Here is a 21,470-nt window from a genome sequence, read left to right on the forward strand (position 1 = left end):
TAAATATTTTATGTTTAAGTGAGATTTATTTATTTATTTTAACTATTCTATAATTTTATTTCTATTGTTATGTTATTTTTATTTTTTTAAAATATTGTTTAAACTTATTATGTATATTTAATTTTTTTAATTTACAAAATCGCAAATCTAATTTAATCCAAACTGCTTGAAATTGGATCGGATTTTTTCAAAAAAATCATATCCAATTTAAATTGCACCGTAAGTTAAATTAATGTTCAGATCGAATGAATTTTTAATTCAAAATCATCCAAACTGCACCACAAACATCCCTTAATCAAACCTTCGTAGCTTTTATTAGAATTAGAGTTTTACCATTAACAACTTTTTCTTCTATTATTTTATATCCATTTATATATACAAAAAAATTAATAAATTAAAAATTAATCTGCCATAAATTTAAAAAATTATTTTTAATTAATAAATTATTATATGAATTTTTTTAGTTTATAAAATAAAATAATTAAATATTTTTCAGCTTTATTTTTAAGAATACAATTTTTTTTTATTTAGAGCAAGTTTGCCGCACCCCTCGGCGAACTCTATGATGCGTTCGGAGATAAAAGCAGGTCTATTGGAGATCAAGCAGCCACAATTTCTCTCCTCACTGTTAACATTGTCTCTACGATGTCAGGAAACCCATTATTATCCGTTTATTATGATGGTGAAATAGTATATGATGAAGAAGGTTCAATTGTCTTTAGATCGGGCCAACCGATAATTACGTATATGACACCAGAAGTCATCAGTTTAACAGCTTTGAAGAATGTGATATTGCATGCCCTCGGACAACAGGAATCTAAAAGGGTGAAAAAAATTTACTACAGATATCTGACCGAATTAGATGGCAATTTGTTTTATAAAAGGTATATTACAGTTGTGTTGTCTTTGTCTCTGTTACTAGTATATTTATTAGACCATCGTTGTGAGCAATATTTCTATTGTTTTGAATTAGGTACCGGTTGCGCGACGACGGGACGTACGGCTTATAAGGTCGTGGAACAACCGATGGACCAATATTTGTCTGTTAGAATTATACGTATTTCTTGTTGACTTTGGTGGCCGAGGATCATCTGCATATACTGTCGATGATAGTCCGACGAGTGGAGTTGTTAGACGAACTATCAGAAGGACGATGGTAGATCTAAATATGCTACCTGAGGGAAGTCAGGAGGGGTCTAATGTTAAAGTTTGTAACGTTGACTTAATGGATGACGGTCTTGAAAGTCATGACGGTTCTGCTATTAGAGACCCGATGATGGAGCAGTACGAAGTCAATCCCGATGATGGAGACGATGTTGACGAAGAACCACCCGAAATCCCTGATGATGGTGACGACAAAGAGGAGATGAACTACTACGGTGACACACAGATTGCTCTGACATAGCCTGCCATTTCTCAACCATATGACCGGCCGGATCATTTCACTAGGTTGAATCTCAATGCAATGACTTCGGATTGGTCGTTTACCCAAGGAGGTCCTGAAGAAGACCCAAGCAACGAGCTTGAGGTTGGACAACAATTTGGGAACAAGGAAGAAGTCATGTTGGCAATTAAGCAGTACAGCATCAGGAGGGATACGGAGTACAAAATAGTAGAAAGTGACCATTGGAGGTACAATGCACGATGTATCTAGTTCGGACCCGGTTGTAATTAGAGCATACTTATATCATATCGCCGAAAGTAAGAAAGGTGGGAGGTTAGGAGATACACTGGTCCTCATACTTGCATGCAAACTTCGATGGGGGCAAGATCATCGTAGGTTGGATTCGAAAGTGATTGCACAACACATTTTCACGATGGTCAAGGCTGATCCAACAATCAGCATCAGGATTCTACAAGGAGGTGTGGAGAATCACTTTGGTTACAAGGCGTCCTACATAAAGGTTTGGCTTGCAAAACAGAGAGTCATTGCTAGAATATATGGCGATTGGGAGGAGTCATACAACGAGCTTCCTCGTTGGTTATTCGTTATGCAGATGTACTTGCCAAGTAAGATTTATTTCCGATTTAGTTATTCGCTATTAAATAATTTAGCCATGTACAAAAAGCCGACTAATGTATGTCCATTTAGGTACTTGGGTGCAACTAGTGACATAGCCCTGGCCTGCCTCCACCGACACTGTGATGTTTCATTGGGTCTTTTGGACGTTTTCCACCGTGTATTGTGGCCTTTCAACCTGTTCACAGAACACAGATGCAGGACGAAAATAAGATAATCATATGCAACAGGTACAACAGTTAACTAAACATTAATTTCTTAAAATTAAATATTAATTACTTACATTCAGCATCCCAATCCCGTTCAAGTGTACGCCTGTACTGCCTCAACCTGCTCTCGCCTGTGGCATTGTCCGGCCGGTACTGAACCCACCTACGCAACCAACACCAATAATATTTTATCTTTTATTATTAATAAACAACTTAATAATGAGTTGAATAACTTTGTTGGGTGTTTATAATACCTCTCGACCAGGGGAAAGCGGCGAGCATCGAACCCATCGGTCCGTACTAACGGAATACGGTGGTAGGCCCAAGAAAGCATCAAACTGATGCATCCTCCCAAGTTGCGCTGATCATGTTCTGTGGCCCGACAAATCTAGCGGTAGAGCCACGCTAGAACAGCCGAACCCCATGACAACCGGCCACTCGCATCAAGGTCTTCCAGTAGGGGAAGCCACCGGATATGCACCCGAGAGTCAGATGCATCAAGGAAGAGGATACCACCTATCAACTACATGATGTATCCTCTCATATACCTCATCAGGAACTCCTCTATGGCATCCTGCTCTAGCTCTCCACAAACCGTGTTGTGGAACCAAGTGAGTTTCACAGTCCACTTCGTCTATGATTATCTGTCCTTTAGGCCGGGAACAACACCCACTACCTGCTCACATAACTCCTCAATGGTCCGTCCTTGATGGTGCTGCTCCCACCCACCTATGCATCCACTCACAGGATCACCGTCAATCCTGAGTCCCAACTGATAGGCCACGTCCTGTAGGGTGATAGTAATCTCCCCGCACGGTAAATGAAATGTATGGGACTCAGGTCTTCACCTCTCTATCAATGCCGAGGCAAGCGACCAATCATGCTCGAACTCGACCATATATGCGACGTATTCAAACCCAGCTTGTCTCAGATATGGCCGAATCTGTTCCGGCGGCCGTGTCATCAAATTCCGTTTGGTGTGCAAGATCTGAGGCGCCTACCAAACGAAAAAAAATTGAATAAATAAGGGTACCTTGAATAAATACAATAGCAAGTTCACTTTTTATTCAATATAATAAAATAAAAAAAGATGGTTAAAAAATCATACCACTCAATCAAACCTCCTTGCGATGTGCTCATCATGATCTAATTTATACATCTCATGCTCATAACTCAATAATTGCTGCTCCATCGAAACACAATCTAGTAAAATAAAATCACACACTAGATTATTAAAAAATAAACTAAATGAAAAATATCTTACAAACCTACTAATTTTAAAGTTACCCTATTTAACTAACGTCGTCATGTAACTAATTAATTTATAACTAACTCAACCCTAAATTTTATTGCTCACATTTCTTTCTTATCTAACTTAACCTAATTAATTATTCGACTAAACACCTTCTAATTCACAATGCAATCTAATACCTCTGACTAAATTATCTAATAATATACTTTCCTATATTCTTTAATATGTTAATAGACAGCCACTATACTAAAAAATGGTGACATAAAATAATCTACCTAACATAACAACACTTAAAAGTACATCTAACTAACTAACATGTAAATAATAAATCTGTTATTGTAACCAACAAACGGTCTATACCTAACAATTTTATCTAACATGTAACCAGTAAACCAAATAATTCTAATTAAGATAAAAAAATGGACTATTATTTACTAACCGAAAAAATCGCCAACACTAAATTTTATGGATGTCGAAAAGGCAGAAAAAAAGTAACAGAGAAAATTTGAAAGAGAGAATAGAAACAAAAAGGGACGAACAAAAATAATCTCACCAGTATATATAGTTTGTCGAACTCATCATAGAGTTATAGAGTTCGCCGGAGATAAGACGAACTCTATATAAATTATACAGTTCATCGGGGATGTAGCAAACTTGATCTTAATCCCAGAAAAAAAAATATTCTTGAAAATAAAACTAAAAAATTTTTTCTAAAAAAATAATTAATTATTTTATTTTATAAATAAAAAAATTTATTATTATATATAAAAATTAAATTTAAACTTTTAATATTTACTCAAACGAATAAATAAATTCACTCGTTAATTAACTCATGTTAGTTCTTTCATTCTTATATGTTGAGAATAGTAATTAAGGAAAATGTATTTTTATAAGCAACTTCTCGTTAATTTAAATCATTGATATTAAAAATAAATTTTACATAACATTTCTATATATATATGTGTGTGTAAATACAAATAGTTAAATTTTAGGTTTTTTATTATTAATAAGTTGCAGATTAAAATTGAAGAATGTTATAATTACAGATGTGGAAGAATGATTAAATTGATAAAACTAATAAATGAAAATGACAAAAGATTTTATTCTTTATGTAGATGGAAAATGGCGAATTTAAAATCCATTGAAATAAATTACGAAGAGGAGGAGGAAGGAAAGGTGATATCATCACAGAAGCCTGACCTGACCCGGGTTTCCTTTTCTTGTCAACCCCATCTTTTTAATCCTCTCTCTCTCTCTCTCTCTCTCTCTAAGTCTAAATAAGTAATAATAAAAATTGAAAAAAAAGTGCACATAGATTATATAAGCCTCAGCGTCTGCAATGTTTATGCTTTTCTTCCATTTCAGTCACTATTGTTCTATCTATGCTTCCCCCTAATAATTAATTTGGATAATCACGACCTCTTTTTATTTCTAAATTTAATCTGTTTTAAGAAGATTGAAGAGTAGCATTAGCAAAAAGGGGGGAAAACACCACACACAAAGACAAAAGAAGCACAAAACCCTAGCCTTGCCACGCACTCTCCAACCCAACCCTAAACAACAAAAACCCTATTTAATCCACAATCGTGCTCTCCTCTATTTCGGATTATCGAGGTGGAGCTCCGTATTTGTGAATTGGTACCACATAATTCAATTATAATCCCTAATTTTTGTTGAGCTGTGAAGAAAATGGAAGGGATACCGCACCCACTACCCAGAACTGTTGAGGAGGTTTTCAGCGACTTTAAGGGCAGGCGAGCTGGATTGATCAAAGCCCTAACCACTGGTGCTTCTTCTTCCTCTTCTTTCAAATAATTGAATTGTGCGTTTCACTCTATTGTTAATTTGGGGTTTTCTGTTTTGTTGTTGCAGATGTTGATAAGTTCTACCAGCAGTGCGATCCTGGTGGGTTGTTTTCATGCCTTCTTATTTTCTTTTTCTCATGTTGATAAGTTCCTACACTTTGTCTAGTTTCACCTCTCAATTTGCCAACTTTTAGTGTTCTTTGAACAGCACAAGTGAAGGCCGTCTTCTGTGGTTTCTGGCTTGTAACTACTGTATTTTGTTGTTTTAAGAACCGTTACTCGCTTTGTTTATGTTGCATTCTGTGCTTTGTTTTCGCTTTTTGATTCCCCCCTCTACCCATAATTCGTTTTCAAACCATTCAGGATTGTTGCTGGTAGAGCTGAATAGGGGTATTTTCCTGTCTTATACTGCATATGTGCTAGCCGCTTGTGCATTGCATATTCATGTGCACTGTTTATATTCCTGTTTATTATCCATGAAGAACTGCGTATTCATGTGCACTTCATGAAATAGTAGGGCTAGGTAATTTCTCTTAAGGGGCCAAAGAGGAGGGGTTAAAAAACTTGTCGGGAAAGTTAAAAGTAAAAAAAGTACTATGTTTCAAACAAATTTGAGAATTAGATTACCTTGATCATTCTGCCTGAATGCTTGTTCATCTTGTGCATGTTGTATGAACACACTGGACTATGCATGCATTGAATGGTTTATGCATGAATGTGAAGGAGAAAGGGACCTGTTCTCTTTTTTATTTTTGTGTGTCTATGCACACCTATTAATCTTCATCCTCGCAGATCAGATATATAATGGGCCATTAAATCTCATAAGTGTTGACACTCATGCATGAATGTCCAATCAATGATGAGTAAATTTTGATGCGTCCAATGGTGTTTAAGTAATCACTAATTCACTTTTCATGTCAAATGATTGGATATCTGTCCCATTAAACTTGACAGGGTCCTCATTGTCAGTTTTTTATGACTCTTATATGTTGGACGTTAGTAGGGAACCAACTAAAGATTGAAAATAAGAACAGGGTACTGCAAGTTTGCGAACAAAGTCATTAATTTTAACAGATCTTTGAAACCATGTCAAAATGGCATACATACAATGCAAACTAAAATTTTTTAATGTTAAAAAGATAAATCTGTTCTATATGTTGTCCAATTTTCTCAATTAGGAAGGTAGAACCTAGAATAACGATTACATTAACATTACATATGTACCAAAAAATATTTATTATATGCAATGTGTGTTTTTCTTAACATTATGTTGCTTTGTTATAGACAAGGAGAATTTGTGTCTATATGGATTTCCGAATGAAACGTGGGAAGTGAATTTGCCTGTTGAGGAAGTGCCTCCTGAACTTCCTGAGCCAGCATTAGGTATCAACTTTGCCAGAGATGGCATGCAAGAGAAGGATTGGTTATCACTAGTTGCAGTTCACAGTGACTCATGGCTGCTTGCTGTTGCTTTCTATTTTGGTGCTCGCTTTGGATTTGGCAAGAATGAAAGGTAAGCAATTCACAGTGTGCTCACAGATGGTACAGTTGTAATTCTGCTGTTTTACTTGAAAACTGAACCATATGAGAAGTGAAGTTTCCCTGTGCCCATATTTATGTGTATTTTGATTAATTAGTCTTCAACCTCTGCAGGAAGAACATACTGCAAATGCAATATTTTAGAATATATAATATGAGCTAATCTACATTTTGTGTGTGTCTGTGTAACATATTAAATTTGTGTTCTTGTTCATGTAATTTTAGCTATTTACACTGGGTGGTTACATCATTCTGCAACTTAGACATCCTGAAGTCCTTTTACGGACCAAATTGATATGAAAAGAATCAATTAGGGATAATATCCCTTTTATTGAGTTTACTTTGAGGAATTATATGATCAAATAATATATCTATGTTGTGTGCCCTGTTTTGCTAATTTATTTTCTTTCCTCATACTATAGGGATTTTAAAAATTTTGTGGTGTATGGTTTGGTGGTGGTGGTGGTAATTCTTCGTTTATAACACGTAACAGTGACTTGTATAATTTGTAATGGATCTGAAACAATTTCTTTTATGTTTTTGTCTGAGTTGGTCTTGCTGCTCTTATGCTCTAATTTTCTCCCACTTACTGTTTTATGTTTTTCTGTGTCATGTCATGGAACTCGGAATTTTATGAGCTTCTGAACTCATTCATCATGAAGCTTGAAAGCTTTGGAGTTTGGTCTCATACAATTGGTTATTTCCTGAGAACTAACTTTCATTATTTTCTTGTTTGAATATGAATCTCTGTATATATGTTCTGACCCTTATAGAATGAGGAATCAAATGAATACTATTGTTCATTAGCCAGTGAAACTCATCTTTTATGCTTGCAATCTTATTTATATGTGTCTTGGAAAGTTAGGTTGCAGTTCATTTATCTTGGGTATATCTGAATCACACCCATTGAATCCCTTTTTAGTTTTTACTGTGTAACTGATGATGAGTCAACTGAATATCTAAAATGAGTAGAAAAACATTAGTCTGATCAAATACAATACTGAAGGATTAGGTGGTAAAGTATGCTGATAATTTCGGCTAAGAGAATGTAAAAGTGGCTATTTCCATACAGTTTTGTAGAGTTCACTAAATGTTGTTTCGACATTTGAAAATAATATTACAGATAGGAGGATATTCTCTTATAATTGTGGTTCAAATGGATATTTTCAGGAAAAGGCTTTTCCAGATGATCAATGATCTGCCAACTATCTTTGAAATTGTTACAGGAAGTGCCAAGCAATCAAAGGATCAACCAGCTGCTCACAACAATGGTAACAAAAGCAAATCAAGTGGAAAGATGGTATGTAAATTTCAATTTAGTGTTCTAAATATTTTTTTTTCACTGCCCGCCTGAAAAAGTCACTAAGGTCTTCCTGTTGAATGATGCTTTTCTAACAGTCCCGTCAATCTGAGAATCAGGCCAAAGGAGTGAAGATGTCTGCACCACCGAAAGAAGAGGATGATAGTGGAGAAGAGGAAGAAGATGACGATGAACAAGGTGCGACATGTGGTGCCTGTGGCGATAATTATGGGAATGATGAATTCTGGATTTGTTGTGATATGTGCGAGAGATGGTTCCATGGCAAATGTGTTAAAATTACTCCCGCCAAGGCTGAGCACATCAAGCAATACAAGTGCCCAAGTTGCAGTAACAAGAGGGCTAGAGTTTGAGAATTCACAAAATTTGGACCAGTGTTTAGAAAGTGAAAATATTGTTGCCTTTTCTAGTTCATGCACTTGAATTACTAAGCAGACAGAATTTGAAGTTTTGCTAGTGTTCATTCCTACTGTCTAATCTACTTCGGAATTGTGGCTTTTAGTAGTCATTGACAACAGAAGATGTTATATTATATATGTTCTGCAGTTTCTTGTTTTTATTTTAATGAATATTTCATTTATATTTGTGGGTGCCGAAGTGGTAAAGCAACCAAAGTGGGATTGGATCCCAAGATAAGTAGTCCCCAAAATGACTGTGCTACTCGAACAGGCTCTTGGCCAAGCTATCCCTGTATATGGGATCCAAGGTGCACTCCATTTGAGTATTTATTGCTAGTCTAGCATGGTTTAGAAGGGAAAAACAAGGTAGCGTACTAACCATTTTTTTTTCACCTTCGTAACACTTTTCTTCCCCAAAAGTGAGGGTTCTTTCTAGCAGGATCTTGAAGAAGTCCTTAGGGAACTGAAGCATGGAGATTCCAACTGGTGGCACCTGCACTTGCATTTGGCATGCTTTGATTCAACTAGTTATGGGGAACCATTTCTAGAGTGTTCTTTTGCGTTGGCATGATGGGGAAATTGTTCAGTTACCCTTCACCCCCGTTTTAGTACTTTAGTTTTCTAGTTTAGACAAAATATTGGTGGAAATTGTGATCAGAGTCTGTTTACTTGAGGACGTATATGCTTGTTGACTCTTTCTGTGGCAGCCTTCTTTTCCTTTCCATTAAAAAAAAATATATATTATAATTTATTTATCTAAAGGAGAACTCCACTATGCTCTTAACAGCCTTTAGGAGATGCACTTGGGATGGGAGGAAAAAGATAGAAATGAAACAGATGGATGAATCAAAGAGCACATTAATAATTTCGTTTTTTTTTCTTTTTTATTAATTTAGAGCTTATTATATAAAGGACATGGAATAGACTAATAGAGAGAGAGGTTGAGTTAGGAGGCCACTTTGTTTAATATGATAAATGGAGGTGGGTTGGTTTTTGAATCTCTGACCATTCGCCTATTAACATGGATCCATAGGCTGCGATGAACGCCAGTAAGAAACAGTTTCGCATAGAGGTGCAATCAATCTGAAACCAATGTGCTGTGAGTAGCTTTTGTTCCAAACTTCCTCTTAATACATTATGCTGATTGAGCAACTATGCTAAAGTCAAGTCTGAGATCTCTTTTACTAAATTAATAAATTGTGTCATGTCTCAAAACTGCATGCATAGGATGGCAGCATCATATGACAAGCAATAATACTATAATAGCCGTATCCTAATTTATTTTGCTATATTTAGAGACGGAGTCAACAAAAGGGATAAGAAAGAAGTGAAGGGCATCCGATTTCGAGATGCTTAATCATATCAATCTTAGCATCACTATTTTTACACAAGATCTCCACTCATTGGAATCTTGATTCCTCCGCAAAAAGGGGGAAATTTATATGCGTTACGAGGCTCAATCTGAACCTCAACCCCAACCCTTGCCAATTCCAAATGGCATGCGGGCATGTCATGTTATCCCTCCTTGAACAATTTCCTTTTCTCTTATGCATGGTTCCTTTTGTCCAATAGAAAATGGAGGACAGAGGAGGAACCATTCTGATGAAAAGGTATGAGGTGGGGCGTATGCTTGGGCAAGGAAACTTTGCAAAAGTTTACCATGCAAGGAACCTCAAGACCGGGCAGAGTGTTGCCATCAAAGTCCTTAACAAGGATATGGTGATGAAGTTTGGCATGGCTGAGCAAATCAAGCGTGAAATCTCGGTGATGCGGCTCGTGAGGCACCCCAACATTGTGCATCTCTACGAGGTGATGGCAAGCAAGACCAAGATATACTTTGTGATGGAATATGTCAAAGGTGGTGAGCTTTTTGACAAGGTGTCCCTAGGGAGGTTGAAAGAAGACCTGGCCAGAAAATATTTCCAGCAATTGATGGATGCCATTGATCTTTGCCACAGCAGAGGAGTGTATCACCGCGACCTCAAGCCGGAGAACCTTCTCTTGGACGAAAATGGGAACCTCAAGGTCACAGACTTCGGCTTGAGCGCCTTGACGGAGAGCAGAAAGAGTGACGGCCTTCTTCACACAACTTGTGGAACTCCGGCCTATGTGGCTCCAGAGGTGATTAGGAAGAAAGGCTACGACGGAGCCAAGGCAGATATTTGGTCTTGTGGCGTGATTCTTTATGTTCTGTTGGCTGGATATCTTCCTTTCCGGGATAAGAATCTCATTGAAATGTATAGAAAGATTGCCAAAGCAGATTTCAAGTGCCCTCAATGGTTCCCTGTTGATGCTAAAAGGCTTCTCTACAGGATTCTTGATCCTAATCCAATAACCAGAGTTACTATTCCCAGAATCATGGAGAGTAGATGGTTCCAAAAGGGGTATGAGCACAATGCATTATCCCATCTCCCACCTTTGTCCCCAAGATGGGGTGGTGATGACTGTAGCTCCGATGTTGAGGCTGCATTTGCATTTACCTACTCCTCCTCCTCCTCCTTCTCCTACTCAGGAGAAGACGATGAAGAAGTAGTAGTTCCCATGAAGCTGTATCGCTTCAATGCGTTTGATATCATAGCACTTTCCTCAGGGTTTGATCTCTCTGGCTTGTTTGAGAAAGATAACAGTCAGAAACAACATGCAATGTTTATAACAAGAATGCCACCGGCAGTGATTGCATCAAAGCTGGAGGAGATAGGACAGATGGATAATAGTTTCAAGGTGATGAGGAATAATGGAGTTGTTAGGTTGGAAAAAAGAAATACAAAGGGAACCAGCCAACTCAGCATAGATACAGAGATTTTTCAAGTTACAGATTCCTTCCATGTTGTTGAGATCAACAAGGTACTTGGGGACTCATTGGAATACACCACATTCTTGGAGCACCATCTTAAGCCTTTCCTTGATGAAATTGTTTTGGCTTGGCAAGGATGTCACAACCACCAATAACCAATTAATAATTATAGTAGCATATAGCACTCTACTTGGATTCAAGGTGCTTCCATGCATTCTAATCCAAATGTCAATTCACCACATAGTTGTTTCTTTTTTTTTTTTTTTCCTTTCAATGTTCTGCCTTTCATAAATTACTTTTCCCTCTATAAAGTCTAATACACAAAATATAAGAAACAAAGTTTTGAGAGATGATTTAAACTTTTTTCCAGCATTATTTAAAATACTCTTATGTTAGTGGTTATTACTTATTAGTTCTATTCAGCTGATATGATTGTACCTTTGAACAAGTTTGGTGATATCATAAGACACCACTTTACCTAAGGATTTTAGCATTTGACTTGTATCAATACTAAATGTCAATGGCCTATTGGACCAAGTAATTTAGAGTTGAATCCATGCTTCCCTGACATTCTAAGAGACTTAAGTGTAATGATCCTTGCAGGTATTGTTACAAATATAAACAACTTCAAGGCTAGCAACAAAGAAATTTAACCTTGCTCATTGATTTTATACTCACATGTATAATAAGCACGAAATTCTGGCATCTATTGTTACTGACTGTTCAAGGACTATATGGCAAATACAAACCAACCACTTCCATTTCTACCCGGTATGTGAATCTGATCTGATCTTATCTGCCATTGCAAAACAATTAATTCAGTTATATAAATGCTACATGCCAATTGCAACTCCTCCATGTTTCCAATGTCGAAATTAAACTCACTAACCATCCTCGTTATTGGTAGGATACCATACTATTAGTAATAAAGTTAGTTAGGAGGGTATCTAAATCACATGCTTAATTTACAATCTCACTAGATAGACACAGATATGAGGCCAATGAGGGTATACAAGACTTTTGTCAAGCTGTCACCATCACTGGTGCCTAATTTATTGTGTAGAGTAATAGGAACTAGGAAGATAGTACAGTGGTATTCCCACTTAGCTAAGAATGAAATGATATATGAATATTGATATCTCCAAGTCATAATACAACAACTACACTAACAGTTAGAGAAATGTTAATTATCATCCTCTTGTAATGAAAAGCTTCTAAAACTTGGGAAATTGATTTTATTTAATCAAGCAATTTATTGGAAGATAAAAATATAAATAAACAAATAAACTTTAATCCTTTGCATTTTGGATCATGAGTCATGCCCTCATGAGTGCTTTATTAATTGGGTGACGATGAAGTTGGTATCAGATTAAAAAAGAATTTGCCTAATCAAAGCCGGTTCAACATTTCTCTTTGCTTGCAGGAGGACCAAAAGCATTCTAATTCAGCAACATACATTTGAGAATGATTTTTCCTCAGATGGCAAAAACTTTTTAAGAGGACTTTTCTGCAGAGTGTAAATTCAATATTCTCTCAGCTAATATCAAATCGTCAGGCGTTGTCACCTGTAAAACAACAGTTCCCAATTACATATTAGTTCATGCATTTTGTAGTTCATTCTTCAATGCTAACAACGTCATAAAATTATGAGACAAGTTTGACTGAATGCCTACCTTGATATTGGTATAAGATCCTTGGGTGATATAAACAGGATGTTTCAAGTGTTCTACAATGGATACATCATCTGTTACCTCAAGACCTTCCCTGTAGACAAGGTGGCGTGGTGCACAATCATACCAGTTAGAAGATTCTATTATATACAGCCATGATTCTTATCAACTACCAAACCATGTTATAGGATGACAGTATATTTTCCTTTTCCTTTCTTAATAACTGTACATTTTAGGGTGTATTTGGTGTGGGTATAGATAAGGGGTAGAATTTCATGAATCTTCTCCTATAATTTACTAATTTTACAAATGCATTTCATTAAGCAAGTTTTACCCCTAGTTGTACTCCCATACCAAACATATCCTGATGTTTGCAAGTACTAACTAACTATATAAATTATAAAGCACAAGAATGAAAAACTACCTATTTACAAGCTCAAATCCTTTCTTTAGTAAGTCGGGCTTGATTATCTGTAAAAATGGATAACAATCAAACCAATTAACTACTACCCAATTCTTAACTTTTTTTCCAAATAGAAGTACAGTATATTATTGTTTACAATTTTTACCTGAGGGGTCTGCATCTCCCATAGCGTTTTTCTGTCCAGTGTTCGAACTACAAATGATTCATTGTTTGCCTGCACAAGGATTCACAGACAAACGTCAGTATTTCCAAATTCATTTTAGAGGAGGAAATATAATAGATGCACTATGTACCTAATCACATAATGAAACAAATTAATATAAATTGGAAGAAATTCAGTTATGCACACTTTCTTGTAGATAATGCTGCTTCTATTAAGTATAAATAAACAGTTAGCTGAGGCTAAAAACATGTCATAGTAGTGCAGCATTTAAAAAATACTGAGGGGAACAAATAACTGAATTCAATCTCTCACTAATAACTTAACTTCAACTTGCACCAAATTTATTTTAATGTAGCAAACTAAATATTAAGCTTGTGAATTATCCATCAGGATTTGCTTTTTAAAAAAATTAAAAAGAAAATAAAAAAAAATGGACCCAAAAAGTAACATGAAACATGACTGTGGAAACTGAGTTGCTAAAAAATAACAACAAAAAATACCTCTTTGATTGTGGCCTTCACAGGGACACCAAGAACGGCAGCCCCATTCAACAATCCATCTTTAAGGACCTAAAAAACACATTACAAGTGAGTACTGAGTAGTCTATGCATTCCTTTAAGTTAAATTGTAAACAGACATAGCACCAAACTCAGCAGAGACATGTCACCATGTAACACAAGCATTTTTAGTAGAACTCTCCCATAACAAGGTCATTTAATTTTTACAGTAGAAGAGCCTTAACAGTGAAAACAGTAAAGCACACAGCTTTCTAGCTCTATTTCATGTCAACCTCTGACAGTAACAATTAATATAAAAATATGGTCGACTTTTTTCCAGACTGTATTACTGTTGTCTATTAGAGAGGGATTCTTTCATTATCTCACTCTCATAAGACTAATCTAACTATATGAATTGATACTTTTAAGAGAAATCAAAAGCAATTTACGCAGTATCTTGTGCAAGAGACACTTATTCAGCCTAAACCTTTTTCACATCTTCTGATAACACCAGAGGTCTTGCAGAATCATGAATGCAAACAAGCTGCGAGTTTGAATCAACAGCCTGCAGAAGGAAAAGGATATCTAGATATTAAGAATTTTAGTATTCCACTCCGACCTACTTATCATTCTTTGGAAAGAAAAGCTAAGAAATAAACCATGATAGGGTGAAAATTATAATCATTAATATTTAAACCCACTCTCCCCCCTTAAATAAATAAACAGAAGAATGAAAAATAAACTGCACATTCCTGCAGCCCATTGTAGACAGAATCCTGTCTTTCTTTTCCAGGAAGTGCAAATTTAAGTTCTACTTTGTCATTCACTTTCGCATTCGCATCTGAGGGAAAAGAAAAGAATTATTAGTAACCAAGACACAAATATATGGTTTACAGAACTTAAGCTAAGGAGGAAGGGAAGAAACCTTCAAAAATGTCCTTGTATGAAGGATCACAAACGACAATGATTTCTTTCACTTCAACCATGCGTGAGAAAGTGTAGAAACTACAAAGGATTGACATATATATATCAAGTCATATTGTAAATGAATAAATGAATGAATGAAACAGACTATAAAGCATAAGAGGATACAAAGGCCAAACAAAATCAATAGAGTGCCAATTATGTCTCTTGAAATCATGGTCTTAGCATCAATAATATCATACTGAACATCAATAGGTGGTCCAACATTAAGATTAGGATAAGTTTCGATACTATATTATAACTGAGATGTTACCTATAGAGTGCAATTGGTTGACCTAGAAGTGGAAGATACTGCTTGGGCATGCTAGCCTATTTGGATCCATAAGAAAGATGAATGGGTGAGTGTGAGAGGAAATTGTTTGAAATACATAACAAGAGGAAAGAAAACTGACACCCATCCTCTTCCCCTGGCCTCCAGCGAGTAGGACAACAGAGACACTTTTTTCTTTAACAATAGACGACTCCTGCACAACAACAGACAGAGAGAATTTGAAGGATTGATATGATATGATATGAAATTGTAAGGATTTGTAAGTAGCTTACTTGGGGAGTTTGGGATTGGGATTGGGTAGAGCAGAGAGTAACGGTTGATTTAGCAATGGAAGCATTTATCCTTGAAGTGGAAATTTGAAGCGCTGACAACACAAAGAAACAATGAGTTGATTGGCAAATGGCAAGGAAAGAAAATTGAAAAGGCGTTGACTTTTTACTTGCCTGCATTTGGGAAGGAGGACCTCTGGGGAAGGAAATGACGAGGTCTTGCAAAACATAGACGCCCATCAGAAGAGCCAAGGGGACGATTCAGACACATAGTAGCTTGAAACTGAACCACCGCCATCTCAATTCTCAAAACAATAACTGCCTCGCCTGGTCCACAAACAATTCAATACTTAATACTTAACAGTATATGTATATGATATCATAGCAAAAGCAGAACAACCATGAGCAATTCAAGTTGAATAGCAATGAATTGAAGTTGAGAGGAGGCCTACCTGAAATGACGCAATGGCAGAACCAGAACAGCAGCGAGCCGCACCGATGAGCTCCGGCGACAGCAGAAGACAGCGGAGAGACCGAGAGACTCAGACAGGATGCAGAGTAGACGACTACTAGTAACACGGTGGATTTTTTTTGGTAATTTCATTTTTGGCCAAAGAAACTTTATTTTTCATAGGCGATGAACTGAGTTGGATGAAGCTGATTGGTGCACTCTGTGATTGTGGGACCCATATTACCTGTACAAGTCAATTATGGTAGGATCAATTTGGTCCAAGTTGGTTTCTTGTGTTGAATTAGGCGGAAAGTAATTTTTATGTTGGTAATTTGAAGAAAGGAACAAATCAGACGTCTAAATTTTTTAATTTGATCAAATCGAATACACTAATTTCTACTTTTAAAAGGTAAAAAAAATTGAAAATATAAAATCGGATTCACCATTTTTTTTAGGGTGAGCACGGTAGCGGGTACTTAATTATCCGTCCGAACTAAATTGAACTGATTAAATTGGTTCTGTAATTAACGGGTAATCAAGTCCAATCCAAACTAAATTGATGATTTTTGTTAGTGATTGATTTGGATATGATTTTAGGGGTGCGGAACCCCGAACCAATCTGCAAATCCGATCATATATTAATTAAATAAAAAAATAAAAAGATATATATGACTTTTTCATTAGATATTGATTATTCATTATTAATATGTTTGGATTTTAATGAGTTTAGTTTTTAATGTATTTGGTGTTTTACATGTTTGGATTATTTCTATTGATGTTACATGCTTATTTTACTTGTTGAATTTTGAAAATAAAAATTTGATTTTTTTATGAATTTTAAAGTCACCGGATACCCAATTATCTGAATCGAACCAATTCGTTTTTAATCGGTTTGATTTGGTTCAAATACATGTACAAAAAAATTACAAATTCAATCCAAACCGATTCAATTACATTTTGATAAGTTGGATTCTAATTTTACCATAAACCCAAACCAAATAGATGTGTGCTCACCCCTAATTTTTTTTTTTTTAAATTTTTTTTTCATAAATAGAAATCGGAACGAAGAAATTTTTTCATAAATATTACTTGTCTCTAATTCTATTTATCTTCCATCACAAAGAAAAAAAAAGTTATAAACTTAGATGTAATTTCTTCTGGTTTTTGAAATATCACTAGTTGATCTATTAACACTTGCTTTGATTTTGGCTTTATATGTAACCAGATGAGCCTTCTAAAGAACTGCCGAAGTTTTCTGTCAAACTTTTTCTTCATTCCAGCGGGCATGTTGCAGCGAAATTCCAATATGACCAGGATTCACATGCTAACTTCATCAAGAGTATTATATTTCTATTGAAAAATTTGAATTTTCCACAATTAGGGGCTATGTCTTTGGACTTGAACAAGTTCCTGCATACTCATGCTTTATAGGCTATGTTTCATGGCAGGTAATAATTTCTGCTTTTCGGAGAATCCCTAGATCTTCTTGGAATGCAAAAGAAAGGTATCTCTGTCTCTCCTCCAGCAATAAGTGCGTGTGTTCATCCTAGCACGGTTTTCTGGATTGGCTGTTTTGAGGGCTTAGTTATTTGAAAATTTTTGAGTCTGTAGGTTATGGATGTTCCTGCTTTCTTCCTTGTCAGAAGCAGAGAAGGTTCTAGGAAAAATATCTAATTATAAAGTTTAGGTAATAATTCTTGTATTTTCATTTTCTTTTTAATTGGGAAACTGATGTTATTATTTTATATCTTAATGAGAATTGAGCTTGGCTTATATAATTTCTTTGGGGGGAAGCTGGTCAAGAGTTTGGGATTCCATCCATATAGTAGCTGTTATAGCAAAGTAAATTTTTGTTTCGCAGTACATATTTTTCCATGTTGATGGTCCTTGTGCTTTGTCACTTTGGCATTATTCCATCCATATTTTTGTTTTGCATCTATATCTCGAGACTAGTATAGCATCATGCAATTCTGGTTATTTATGTTTGAGCTAGTTATGGAACAGAATTCTTGTATGTCTTGACAACATGCTTATTTTGGGCATATAAAATTATTTTCTATTTACATTTTAAGGGCTATTGATATTCAAGAAAGTGAATTGTGGATTTCATTTATTTGAACTATGTGATTGTTGTTTAGATTATGAGTATTTTACGAAAACTTTCACTTTGAAAATGGTTCGAAAATTTGCTCACCAATTTTTATTGGTAAGATTGTGGTAAGTTTTCTTTCTAAAATTAGGTTATTTGACTTGGAAATGGTAATATGTGCTCTCCATCTTTGGTTGCATTGAGGTGATAAAATCTAATCAATATTAGTTTCTTTTTTTTATACTGCAGTTGGAAGTGGTAAAAGCCAAAAGTAAGTCTTCCAAATCAAAAGATGAGTCTGAATCTCTTAAATTTACTCAAAAGAATCTGATTAGCAAGGTTTGCATGGAAGAAGCCCTGAACATAATCTTGACTTGTACAATTTGTTTGGAAGTTTTTCTTATTACCTAGAACTATGATAGGTCTATAGTTTTTACTGCAACATTTTCTTAGGCCTTGGCCAATATTGGAGTAGTTTAAATCATTTTGACTGGTATATGATCAAAACTGAATCATGATATATTCGATTCCAGATATATACTAATTCTGCAGATGCCAAGATTCCCGTTGTTCTTGAATATCTCAGAACTGTCATTGAGGTATTGCTCCCCTCCACTGCTTCAAAGCAATAAAATGTCAATAAAGAATTAGTGACTGCCGCTGTATGTACTATAAGAAAGTCAAGTTAGGGTCTCAACTTCTCTAGTTTCTCACCCATCTCCTTTGATTGGTGTGCTTGAATGATGCATGGTTTTCTGTCATCCAATAGTTTAAAATATGTTCAATGTTGGTTAAATTGGTCTTTTCTTATTGCTTTTATTGCAGTCGGTGCCCCTTAATGTAGGACCATAAGTTGAATGAATTAAATTGGCCGAACAGTGTAGTGAAAATGTCAGCATATGACATTTTAATACGTATGCCACAATTATTATTGGTGTCAACGTTGGCTGGTCTGAGTGGTGACCAAAACAAACACGAACTGTAAACTAGACTATATTAATTCTTACATTGTGTATGCTTAATTTGAAAGTTTGATTGCTTCAATTTTTTTTGTCTCTTGCTTCCATCTTTCTATTTCATATGGGCTAGTGGTGGTTATCACGTGTAATATGTTGTGATCACTGCAGGCAGGTTGCAAGTTTCTTATATTTGCGCACCATCAGCCAATGATAGATGCGATACATGAGTGCCTTCTTGTAAGACCATTTCAATTTTACTCATTTTTTTTTTTATATTGGAAATTATAGACACTTAAAAAACTGTTGAAATTTTCCAGAAGAAAAAAGGGGGTTGCATCCGAATTGATGGAGGTACACCCGGTGCATGAAGGCAACAATTGGTTAGATTTTTAGGAAAAGGATTATATCAAAGCGGCTGTGGTATGGTGGTATTTTTCGTTGTGCATTTCTTCCATGTGTTTCCGTTATAAGCATCTTTTCTGTTGTATGGGTTAGTATTTGTGCTTGAGATAATGATTTCATGTGACACGTTATCATGCAGCTATCCATTAAAGCTGGGGGAGTTGGATTAACTTTAACTGCTGCAAGCTTTGCAGAACAATCCTGGACTCCAGGTGACCTGATTCAGGTCAAAGATCGTGCTCATAGAATTGGCCTGGTATTCTCACACTCATTAAGTAGAAAGGAGAGAGTTGTTACTAGTTGCATGACAACATTAAGAAAACAGATAATCTCAAATGAAAAGAACTCTCACATCTAAATTTTTGAGTAGCAAAGACAACATGTGCTCTTCTGTTTTTTTTACTAGTTAGTTCTTGTTTGCAGGTCTCATCAGTAAATATATACTAATTGTTGGCAAATGATACTGTTCACGACATCATATGGTAGGTTTTGGTATAGCATTGCCTTAACATTTATTATGCATTGATGATATAAATTTTTACATCATACGGATGTGGTGCAATTCAAACTGGATAATGTGGGGCAGGTACATTTCTACATCTTCTTGAACTATCACATGTAATGCAAAATGTACATAATGCTTAGCTTCAAGGTTTCCATTCTGGTTTATATTCATATTTTGTCAAGATTTATACTCAAGTAGTATTTGAGAGTTACTTTTTGATGTTTTTGAGAAACCATTCTGAATTTTAGTTATTGAAAAATCAGATGTTAGATGGCCATGAGAACACCTTAGTTGTGCCAAATAATCAGCCATTGAGTAGCCCTGCAAAGCATACTACTATTGAGCATAGCCCTTTAAGGCAGAGAACTCTTGACCAGTTTATCAGAAGATGTGATAACGTGGATAGGTCAGAAGTCGGAACATCAGCCTGAACCGAAACGGCCCTGTCAGTCATGACTCACAAGATATGCAAAATGGATTTCCATTTTCGCAGATACGTGGCCAGGGGCAAGTGAATCGGAACTTAAATGTTTATGTCTACATGCAGAACCAGATGTGCTTACATGGGGAATTCACCTTTGACTACTCAAATGCCTTTTGAAGCTGAAATCCGTTGTACAACAAATAATAGATTTTGAATAGAACTGACTACACTAAACTATGTTGCTTGTGCTGGAGATAATGGTTTGGTTATGTGAAATATGTGTTGGAAGAAAATGTTGATAAAGTCACCCATCATATTTTAGGTTTCCACTTATTGTTCTTAACTTTTTGCTTCCCTATCGTTTGTTTTAGTTTGGGGCTCTGTACAGAGTAGTACATTATCATATATGAATGAGACTTGTAAATTTCTTTACTCCATATGTATGTATCATTATATTTTGTAGCAATGATCATCTTTGAAAGAATAGACTCATAGAACCCCTCTATAGCACTTTGTTTAAAACTGACCACTACATTAGCTTATTTTGTTTAGGAACATGACCTATTTTGATAATGTTAAAAAAATCATGTCAGGGATGACATTAAAAAAATTAAAAATAACATCATTATTTTCCTTCAATCATTTAGAAACTTGATTTGAATTTTTATAACCCGGACGGAAGATTATTTTTGCTTTATCATCATTCTTATTATTTTCTTGTTTTCTTAATAAAATCAATAATGTATTCAATCGATAATATTATAAATATGACTCAAATCAAATTTTTAAACTAAATTTTTCAAACAAGAGTCATTCTAACTTTGTGAAACTTCAATTAATTATTTAAAATGCATCATGTATTTTGAAAGTTGAAACAGAACGCAGAGGTAATTTTGTATGATGAGCTAAAGAGAATATAGACACAATTCAAGCAAGGTCATATTTCTGAAAGACATTAATATTTAATTCATTGTTCATTCATAATCTTATTGAAAACGACTAAAGATGATAACAAGCCACAAGAAAC

The 21,470-nt window shown here is 35.4% G+C and overlaps 3 protein-coding genes and 1 long non-coding RNA gene across 13 annotated transcripts; 3 read left to right on the forward strand and 1 right to left on the reverse strand.

Annotated features, from left to right (window-relative positions):
• The first annotated feature begins 1,106 nt into the window (after positions 1 to 1,106).
• LOC107466950 (CBL-interacting serine/threonine-protein kinase 20-like) lies at positions 1,107 to 11,712 on the forward strand. Of its 2 annotated transcripts, XM_052259319.1 has the most exons (2): positions 1,107 to 1,129; positions 10,152 to 11,712. In XM_052259319.1, exons 1-2 carry the CDS (start codon positions 1,107 to 1,109, stop codon positions 11,488 to 11,490), a joined length of 1,362 nt encoding a protein of 453 aa, XP_052115279.1. In that variant the 3' UTR covers positions 11,491 to 11,712. The 2 variants fall into 2 exon arrangements, with proteins under 2 accessions (XP_052115279.1, XP_015941438.1); XM_016085952.3 differs by lacking the exon at positions 1,107 to 1,129 and having other exon boundaries at positions 10,117 to 11,712.
• LOC107465642 (PHD finger protein Alfin1) lies at positions 4,701 to 8,708 on the forward strand. 2 transcript variants are annotated; one of them, XM_052259342.1, is made up of 5 exons: positions 4,701 to 5,267; positions 5,354 to 5,386; positions 6,571 to 6,799; positions 7,996 to 8,125; positions 8,245 to 8,708. In XM_052259342.1, the coding sequence occupies exons 1-5, from the start codon at positions 5,171 to 5,173 to the stop codon at positions 8,494 to 8,496; spliced, it is 741 nt and encodes a 246-aa protein (XP_052115302.1). In that variant the 5' UTR covers positions 4,701 to 5,170; the 3' UTR covers positions 8,497 to 8,708. The 2 variants fall into 2 exon arrangements, with proteins under 2 accessions (XP_052115302.1, XP_015940106.1); XM_016084620.3 differs by having other exon boundaries at positions 4,719 to 5,267; positions 8,224 to 8,708.
• Positions 11,713 to 12,443: 731 nt separating the features above from the next.
• Positions 12,444 to 16,222, reverse strand: LOC107465635 (2-C-methyl-D-erythritol 4-phosphate cytidylyltransferase, chloroplastic). Of its 2 annotated transcripts, none has more exons than XM_052259337.1 (13): positions 16,066 to 16,222; positions 15,788 to 15,940; positions 15,617 to 15,708; positions 15,466 to 15,537; positions 15,327 to 15,382; positions 15,015 to 15,094; positions 14,841 to 14,924; positions 14,577 to 14,653; positions 14,093 to 14,161; positions 13,575 to 13,643; positions 13,430 to 13,476; positions 13,009 to 13,099; positions 12,444 to 12,900 (listed from the first exon to the last, which is right to left on the reverse strand). In XM_052259337.1, exons 2-13 carry the CDS (start codon positions 15,909 to 15,911, stop codon positions 12,829 to 12,831), a joined length of 933 nt encoding a protein of 310 aa, XP_052115297.1. In that variant the 5' UTR covers positions 15,912 to 15,940; positions 16,066 to 16,222; the 3' UTR covers positions 12,444 to 12,828. The 2 variants fall into 2 exon arrangements, with proteins under 2 accessions (XP_052115297.1, XP_052115296.1); XM_052259336.1 differs by having other exon boundaries at positions 14,841 to 14,930.
• A 957-nt stretch (positions 16,223 to 17,179) lies between these two features.
• LOC107465649 (uncharacterized) lies at positions 17,180 to 20,875 on the forward strand. Of its 7 annotated transcripts, XR_008007164.1 has the most exons (7): positions 17,180 to 17,403; positions 17,513 to 17,568; positions 17,676 to 17,751; positions 18,403 to 19,349; positions 19,430 to 19,532; positions 19,654 to 19,770; positions 19,938 to 20,875. It is a non-coding gene; the product is annotated as an uncharacterized LOC107465649 (long non-coding RNA). The 7 variants fall into 7 exon arrangements; XR_008007171.1 differs by having other exon boundaries at positions 17,180 to 17,751; positions 19,938 to 19,996; positions 20,283 to 20,875; XR_008007169.1 differs by lacking the exon at positions 17,676 to 17,751.
• The last annotated feature ends 595 nt before the right edge of the window (positions 20,876 to 21,470 follow it).

This window comes from Arachis duranensis, chromosome 1 (assembly GCF_000817695.3).
Source record: "Arachis duranensis cultivar V14167 chromosome 1, aradu.V14167.gnm2.J7QH, whole genome shotgun sequence".
NCBI lineage: Eukaryota > Viridiplantae > Streptophyta > Magnoliopsida > Fabales > Fabaceae > Arachis > Arachis duranensis.